Source organism: Pleuronectes platessa, chromosome 9 (assembly GCF_947347685.1).
Source record: "Pleuronectes platessa chromosome 9, fPlePla1.1, whole genome shotgun sequence".
Classification (NCBI taxonomy): Eukaryota; Metazoa; Chordata; class Actinopteri; order Pleuronectiformes; family Pleuronectidae; genus Pleuronectes; species Pleuronectes platessa.
Window position 1 is genome coordinate 27,505,823 of NC_070634.1, and position 8,859 is coordinate 27,514,681.

The 8,859-nt window shown below is 43.8% G+C and overlaps 1 protein-coding gene across 1 annotated transcript; it reads right to left on the bottom strand.

Moving 5' to 3' along the window:
- Positions 1-891: 891 nt before the first annotated feature.
- gorab (golgin, rab6-interacting) lies at positions 892-6,440 on the bottom strand. Its single transcript, XM_053431276.1, has 5 exons — positions 6,229-6,440; positions 5,742-6,114; positions 5,046-5,147; positions 4,789-4,929; positions 892-2,736 (listed from the first exon to the last, which is right to left on the bottom strand). The coding sequence occupies exons 1-5, from the start codon at positions 6,281-6,283 to the stop codon at positions 2,307-2,309; spliced, it is 1,101 nt and encodes a 366-aa protein (XP_053287251.1). The 5' UTR covers positions 6,284-6,440; the 3' UTR covers positions 892-2,306.
- Positions 6,441-8,859: the final 2,419 nt, after the last annotated feature.

An 8,859-nucleotide genomic window follows, 5' to 3' on the forward strand; every position in this document is an offset into this window, starting at 1 on the left:
AATCAACCATTTGAAATGTAGTCATGTTCAGGTCCGAATTCAAAAATGATCAAAGCTGCTAAATGATCTTATCATGTTATAAAGTTGTTATACATATATATAGTTGTAATACATATTTAGTTGTTATACATATACATGAGATTTCATTTCATTATTGATTTATAAAAATGTTAAAGATTACTTAATTAACTTTAACTCTCAGTAAAGATACCGTCCTGGAAACTAAAAACATATTTTTGTTAAGTATAAAACCTAAACATCCAACTTGTTTATCAACTAATCAATTTGTTAAAATGTTTTTTATTGTAAAGTGAGGGATTGAAAAGAGGCAGATTCACCTCAGCTTTTTAATTTTTAAGAAAAGAGTAAATTACAATCTTAACACACTTAATTTAGATCTTTGAATTTGCAAAACTTCAGAAAGATGCCTCTTATTTTAGTAACATTTTAATCGGCAAAGTTACTTTATTTCCCAAATAAATATTGTGAAGTTAAAATGTACAATATTAAGATCTAGAGTATCAGAAAACAATGAGTACTCACACTGGAGTTGTGTGTGTGTGGCTGAGGTGAGTTTATCTGTGTTCTGGTGAAACGCTGGACTTCAAACGCTGACCCCGGGTCAGACGAGACGGTGGTCGCTCTCCCTCTCCGAGCTTCTGCCTCCCGACTAATTAAAAGAGCTGTTTTTACGGCGTCTCGTTCAGCTGGCCAGATGTGACCGGAGCTGTAAAGTCTCAGAGCAGTTTACAGAAACACTTACTGCACTTTGAAACAAGAGCGAGGACTTGAACCAGCGAGGAGTCGCAGAGCGCTGCCTCCGTCTGGGTCCCGAAGGTAAATCATCCAGAAACTCACATGGAAATCAAAAGAACACAAACTAAAACAAACGATCTTCTTTTAGTTTATTTTAGTAAAATATCAAACAGTAGTGTGTATAATAAACCCTCTCCCCTTTTAAATATTGCAGCTTTAAATAACTTTTCTTTGCCACATTTACTACGAACATTCAAACTAATGAAACTTTGGTCAGAAGCAGATCTTTGTGTTTGGTTCCGTGTGAGATATCATCTTACTGATCTGAGGCTCCGCTGCTGCAGCGACAGGACGACACCGGGCTCTGAGGAGCAGACCCAGGGTCAGCTGCCACCACAGAGACACAATCACAAACTGTCGTCTTCTGCAGAGATCCGTTCACGTCTGATGTGAAACCACAGGTTCTGTTCTGCTGCGGATTCAGACACCAGGAGTTTCATAGATTCACTTTCAACAAAGAACCTTTTTGACAACAGAAGTCAAAGTCCTCAGATAAACACAAGCAGCCTCGAGTGATCTTAACATTGTGCAGGTAATATTTCTGTTGATGTGTTCTCATTCTTTTTAGTCTTTTTTTCTATATTCATCTTGTGAGTTTTTTTTGTTTTTTTTATATAAAGTAAAATGTGTCTCTTTAAATCATGAAATAAATGCAATCAATGTATTAAAATCAGAGAAAACCTGTTTCCAAAGAATCATGAGTAAATTGATTTAAAATAACAAAGTAACAGAATCAGAGAGTTCTGGTTCTGGTCTGAACTCGTAGGTTCTGGTTCTGGTCTGAACTCGTAGGTTCTGGTTGGACCAAGAGACGCCGGCTCTTCCTCTAATGAGACTCGACCCCCCTCTGTGTGAAGCAGGACTTCATTGTGTCTCTCATCATAAAGTGTCTCAGTGGTCGAACCTTTAAACCTTAAACTTTAGGAAGTTGATACCGAGGTCCCATGATATCACCTGTGTGGTGACCGTGGTGCAGATCCGGTAACTACGCTCAGAACTGTTGGTTCTGATCCAGAATCAGCTGAAGGGACATTTCTGTTAGCTGAAGAGTTTTTTTTAATATTTAAATGTTGTCATTCGACACTTGTGTGGAAAATTCCTGCTGAAAACCCATTTCGTCTGTTTTCCTACAGAAGGATTTTGCAGCAGCTGAAGTTTACTTGACGTCTGTTCTCAGGTCAGATTGAGACAGAACTGCTCATCTTGGTTTGATTGTGAAACTGTGACAGATGAGGTCATAAGCTGACCCTGGACCAGAACCTGACGGCAGCTGATCCGCTGGACGTGGAACCCGTTTGTAGAGAGCAGATCTGGATGAAGTCACTTCAGTCGGGACCGATGACTCGAGGTTTGATGCCAGACGGAGACAAACTGTTCAGCAGACCTGAGTTCAGCTGTGACTCTCACTCAGTTTCAGTTTGATCTCCCAGTGGAGCGGGTGTGATCGTGTCCAGATGTTTCAGAGGAGGTGACAAACTGCTCTGTGATCATCAGGACGCCAGCGTCTCGCTGGGGACGCCGTTCTCTAACGTGTGACCGTCCTGCTCAGTCTCTGGTGGTTCAGTCTTTGTTTTGTCTCCCTGGACGTCCCCCCCCCTCTCGTCCTCTGTCGGTTTACAGACTTCTGCTGATTGTTCTGCTCCCTCCTGGTTCGCCACTGAACCGTTTCCCTGCTTCTCCTCACAGCTTCTCCTCCTCCTCTCCTCCTCCTCCCCCCCCTCCTTCAGCTTCTCCAGCACCTCCTCGGTAGCCTGAAGGTGCAGCTGCTGCATCAGCTCCTCCAGCTTGTGGGCCTTGCGCAGCTCGTTCTGCTGGATGATGGCACAGAGGTGCTCCGTCATCTGCTCCTTCGCCTCCGTCTTCTTGTGCAGGTCCAGTTTGGCCGTCACGTACTCGGCCTCCGCCTTCTCGAAGCGCTTCCTGTCACAGACGGGAGGAAACAAACACTTTGTCACATTATATTAGATTTGTGCATTAATCTCAGTTTAACTTTCACTTATTAAAAACTGTTTCTTCATCTGAAGCAGTGGTTCTCAACCAGGGGTCGTGAGATGGTTGTGAAGAAAAAATATATATATTCAAAATAAACATTAATATTTTAGACTGGGAATCGTTTCTATGTTACAGCTGCTGCAGCAGTGATCAGATCAGCTGGAGACTCAGAGTCTGAGGAAGAATAATCGAAGCTTCAGGATTCTTCTTCAAGTGAGAAAAACTTCTATCAGACAAAGATTTGATCTCAACAATTTTGATGATCAAAAAATAGTTTAAATAATTAATGAGGGAAAAAGTGGTGTTCTGATTCTTTGAAGATTTTTCTAATTTGCTTTATTCTTTTTAATTTGAACATCTTTGAGTCACATGTGACACACATTCATTTATCCTTTAAATTAATATATAGTTGACAGATGCAGCTCGGGTTTGAACATGAATGATTGTTTTGTGTGTGTGTGTCTGTGTGTGTGTGTGTGTGACCCTGAACAGAATCTTGTTTATCAACATTTGTTCAAATAAAAATCAACGGTTTAAAAACGTTGGCTTCTTTTGTTGAATAAAACAAAAATAGAGAAACGTATTTACATTACTCCAAACTTTAAATATGCTGAACTGGCACATGCTGTGATATGTTGGGTCCCGGCCGTGGTGAGGACCGGGCCGGTTCCTCCCACAGCGCCGGACACAGGAACATTGTGTTAATCGTGAGGAACAGAACACACAACAACTCGCTGCTTGGAAACAAACCACACAACGTCAATCACTTTCAAAAGATGAATTTTCCCGTCAGGGTCTCATGTTCAAACCTCAGCGAAATCTCCACAACTGATTAAATCAACACAACCATAACACAGTCCAGTGTAATGAGTGTGTGAAGGTCAGGTCCACCTCCCGTTACACAAACATGTGTAATGAAGAGTGCGCATGACGACACACAACAGGCTGCACAAGGTCAACTGGAGATTTACTGGATTTCTGTGAGCAGATGTCGTGCTTCATTATAAACTCTTTATAAACACCACTTTATTTGATATTTTACAGGTTATTCAGGATTTTATTGTTGCCATCATGAATCTCTGTGAGCTGGAGCAGAAGTGCAGAGAGACTCTGGTGTGCATCACCAGTGTGTTAATAAAAACAAGTTACTGTGAAGCAGCTGCAGGGGGCAGTGTTCTGAGCTCAAAGGGTTTTTACAGTAGATCTGCTGTGATTCACCCACTGGTCACAAAGTTAAAGCTCCTCTGGGAAAACGCAGCAGCAGAACTGAACACTGGACTCGTCCAACGTTAAAAACAAACTTCATTCACTAACGATGGCTCAGTTCATCAAGTGTCCCAGAGAGGAAACGTCAATATTCTGATAATAACCAGATTTATCCAAACTTCTGAATAAGACGTCTTGTAAACTCTTGTTCTGAGCATCACAGATGAAGACGTGTGGAGGATTCTAACTTTACTCTCATTACGTGAACATGTATACGTCTTATTCACATTAATACCTCCTGTTGGAGTTTTCACATTAAACTTGTTCAAGTTTGGTTGTTTGTAATTCTGTTGCATGAGTCATAATCAGACTCAGGAAACAGGAACATTCTATCAGCAACTCATGAAAACATAATAATCAGATTAAAAGTCAGTGTAAACGTTTGTTTGGTGGAATCAGATAAATGGAATGAAGTTTTTTTATTCCTGTGGTTAATCTGCATTAGTGGATTGAAGTTTCCCAGTGACACTTCAATCCAACTGGTACTAAGAGCAGCTGTGACCAGTCAGCGTGTCTACTGGGAGGAAGGTCGGTCAGATGTGCACCAGCTCCCAGTCTGAGACGCAGGTGTTTGGGATTCGTGCCACTGGAAGTTCCCGACTCGGTGTTAAAGTGTTTCCTCAGCAGAAGGTTTGTTTGTCAGTGTGTGTGTCTGTCACTCTTCAGGTGGGTGGAGCTTGTGGGTGGAGCTTGTGGGCGGAGCTTGAGTCCTACCTGGCGGCGCTGTAGCCCCAGCTGGCTTGTTCTATCTTTTCTCTCAGGATGCCGATGTCGTTGGACACCATGTCATCGAGGGCCTGCAGCTCCTTCTGGATCCTCTTCAGCTTCACAGCCTCCGCCTGCGTCTGCTTGGACCTGTGCACAGACACACACACGGTTCAACTCCTCTCCTCACTGTTGTGTTACCCCCCCCCCCACCGTGCTGACCATCACATGTCATCACACTGTGCTGCGTACAGACACACACTCACTTCTCAGCGATGGTTTTGGACAGCAGAGCTTTCTTGCGTTTGTTCCCCTCCTCCATGACTTTCTGTTCCTGCTGCAGAAGCTCCAGACGCGTCTTCTCCCGTCTGACACACACAGAGACAACACAATCATTCAAGATGAAAATCATAACACTCTCCGTCTAAAGGAAACGTTTAACATGCACCTCCAACTTAGTGGACATTTTAATTCTATGGTTTATGTCAAAATAACATAGATTCAACCATCTGTAGAATTTAACCTCAGATTAATTTATCTCCCACATGTATGAGCTCAACCTTATGGATTATTATAGATTAAAATTTGACTCTTCATCTCAGCCTGTGACGGCCTCGTCTCGGACCTCAGACTCTGTTCACAGTCTGATCATCATCAAGAGAAGAACTGTGGTCGAGTCCCACACGTCTGTACAAAGCTGTGAGACGTGTTCCAGTGTAAATCAACACACGCTGAGATCTTAGATTTGACCTGATTGACAGCTGCCCTGCCCTGCCCCCCCGGGCTGCTACAGCAGATCGGACCAACACTGGTTCATCCCGGGGGTTTGAGTCCGAATCACAGGGAGACTACGAAGGTTAGAACAGAGCAGCCTTCATGTGGATTTAACAATATGTGAACAGAACCATGTGTGAACAGAACCGGGTGAGAACAGAACCGGGTGAGAACAGAACCGTACTAACATTTCCACCTCTTGTTTCTCCAGCTCTTTCACAACCGGAGTCAGATGGTTTTCACCCGGCTTCACATCGCCGGTCTTCGCTTCTAGTCTGACAGCCGGAGCTCCTGCTGGAGCCGGACCTCCTCCTGGAGCTGGAGCCGGACCTCCTCCTGGAGCTCCTGCTGGAGCCGGGGCTGCAGCTGGAGCCACGGCAGCGGGCTCTTCTCTCGGCGGCGGCTTGGTGAGTTGCTGCTCCGGGGGAAGCCCAGTGCTCCCGGCTCCTCCGGCTCTCTCAGCGGTGAGCTGGAGGGCTCTCTCCCGCAGTAACTGCTGCCGGGTCCGGTTGGCTGGAGCCGGCTTCCGCCCGCGGGCTGCCCCTGGGGGTCCGGCTGAGTCTGGGGACACAGAGGTCGAGTTTACTTCAGTTTATTACACAGAGGACAACATGTCAGTTGGAGCCGGGGTCAGGTGCTGACCTGCCCGACAACATTAGCAACAAGCAGCGGTACCTTCCAGCTGCATCCTCCGCAGCTCCGCTTCGGAGAAACCGGCCCAGCCGCTCATGTCACTGCTTCACACCGAAAACAGCGGGAGCAAGGCGGCAGGAATCCTGCACACGGTCCGGTGCCGACTACTCCCCGGAGATCATCTCCATTCTAAAGCCTGAATTATCCAAACAAGCTGAAGGAAGCTTGGAGCTCCGCCGCCATCTTTGTTTACCCCTGCCACGTCAAGGACCCCGAGAGGACCCGACAAGTGCGGCCGCAGATCCCGCCTGAATATAAAAATACTGAGATGTCGACAATTAATATGAGAATAAAAATCAGTCTGTTCTGCTTCAGACATTTTCAACGTGGAAGTTTTTATGAATATGTCAAATAAACACGACTTGTGTTATTTACGACACTTTTACGTTCAGGCACAAGTTTGATGGAACAACGTTTGAGCGTTTCTGAGCCAGTGAAGATTCACTATGTGTTAATTGTATTAAATCAAATTAAGTTAAATTTAAAAAAAGACACTAAAGACGAATAAGATCGGACCAGATTTGAGAAATAGATAATTAAAATTTTTTAATTAAAATAAAAAATACATATCACAATGAATTTCGATATTTGTTATCATCACTTCATAGATAAAATAAAAGTGTCAAAGAACATAAAGACGATCTATATGGTTTATCAATAATTTTTTTTATTATATATATATAACACATCAAGTAAACGTTTTAAAAGCGCTTCTCAGCACACTCTTTGTAAGTATAGACAGATATAATAATATCTCCATCACAACAAACTCTGTTCACATCTTTGTGTCTTCAACGTGTGTCAGCACTTCTTCACCTTCTCTTGGAAGTGATGCTCATTTCATCCTCCATCTTCATTACTATGAGGCAGAATTAATCCAATCAGTTGATCAGAAATGTGTGATTGCACATATGTGATGGCTTAAAATGCTGTTTGCTATAGTTCCTCTGTCTGTAACTTTCCTGAGGTGACAGAGTCCGACATTCATCCCCTTCTGATGTTTTAACTGTGAAACGTTCTCAGACCTTTAAGCAGAGTTTTCCCCAGAAAGCCGTAAAGTTCCTTATTCCCGTCGTGCTAAGTGAGTCGGCCGTGTGGGGACTGAGGACAGGAGACGGGACTGAAGTTATCTCAGGTCAAGTCTATGTGATTCGTTTTTTATCGTTTTATTGTCAGAACATCACACGCTGCCTCCTTCACGTCTGTTCTTCATCATTAACTCTTTTTAAATGTTCAACTGAGCTCAGCCTCCTTGTTTTCGTCAGTAATTGGTCTGAGTACACAGGGACACAGAGCGTGTCTTTTTAACCTTGGCAGAGCTGCCGAGCCCCAGCGATGCAAAAACAATGACCTCTGCTTGGCAACTAATAAAAACTGGCCTCCACATCTTTTTTGCATCTGGGGGCCAATTACGTGTGAGTTAAAAGGCGAAACACCTCAGGAGGGCATAAATCGCCGGCAGAGTGGAGACAGGGCCAGGCATGGAGGCCAGATGGCAGCGAGGGAACCACTTTGGGCTCAGTGTGTTTGGCGGCGGCGGCGGGCCGAGGATGGGACGGCCTTGCATCCCTGATTAGTGGCAGCCAGAGGGGAGCACATGGCTCATTAGTGAGATGACCCGCCGAGGCACTTCAGGGTCAGAGGTGGGGAAGTGAATAAATGAGTGGTACAGACACGGGAGAAGGGGGTTAACGTGACGGCTGCGCTCGGTTCAGAAGTTCAACTTGTCAGATCTGTTGTCCACGTGTGTCGAGGAGCTTTTTCAAAGAGCAGGAGAAAGTTGTGCTTCTCAGTTTCACAGCGAGTGGACGTCAGTCAGAAATCAGTTTGCATGGGAATAATTAAAACAGATTTCCTGTGTTGGACGATTAATAGATACAACTTTACGAATAAACTCAGCTACTGTTACACAACTTAATTACTCAATGTGTCACTCAAATCAACCAAACCCTCTGACACACATTACAGATCACACGCATGTTTTTGTATATCCGCTATAATTTATTAAAATCATTTATATTTGCATTTATGACAACCATCTTTCAAAGCTTTTTCCAAAGTCCGGTGACAGAGAGTCTGAACTTTGTGGCTCAGATAAAAACATGAGTCCCTTCACTGGAACCCAACCCCCATCAGCAACTATTCAATCAACCTAAACCTGTCACACTTTTCTCATATAATATATTAATACATAATATTATTATGTAACAATGCATTATGTTTTTTAACACATGAAATGTCTGATGTGCAAATGAAACCTTGTTAAAGTCCCAAACAATCTGGGAAATGTACATGAAAGTAAAATCACTGTGAGAAAAAATCACATTTATCTATAATTTGAAAATTGCAATAATTCAAACCTGCAGTTGCAACATAAACCTAAATCTGAGTCACATCACAGCGGTGCCACGAGACTGTGTCAGGTCCAAGGCTCCTCCAGATGTGGGTGGATCCTCCCCGGCCCCACATATCCCATGGTGCTTTGCACTTCAACTGTTTTTCAAAGTTCAGCAAACGATACACGTGATAAAAAAAAAAAACACATTTTCAACCAGTTTAATGAACCAGGGACGTTTTGGTCTGTAGCTCTGTAGCTCGGGGACGTCTCTGAGG

Excerpts from the sequence above, each read along its gene's own strand:
- gorab (XM_053431276.1), bottom strand. The coding sequence starts at position 6,283 with ATGAGCGGCTGGGCCGGTTTCTCCGAAGCGGAGCTGCGGAGGATGCAG. Across the intron at positions 4,930-5,045 it reads TCCAAAACCATCGCTGAGAA|GTCCAAGCAGACGCAGGCGG; the intron begins GTGAGTGTGTGT and ends GTCTGTGCACAG. Across the intron at positions 2,737-4,788 it reads TGGGGCTACAGCGCCGCCAG|GAAGCGCTTCGAGAAGGCGG; the intron begins GTAGGACTCAAG and ends CGTCTGTGACAG.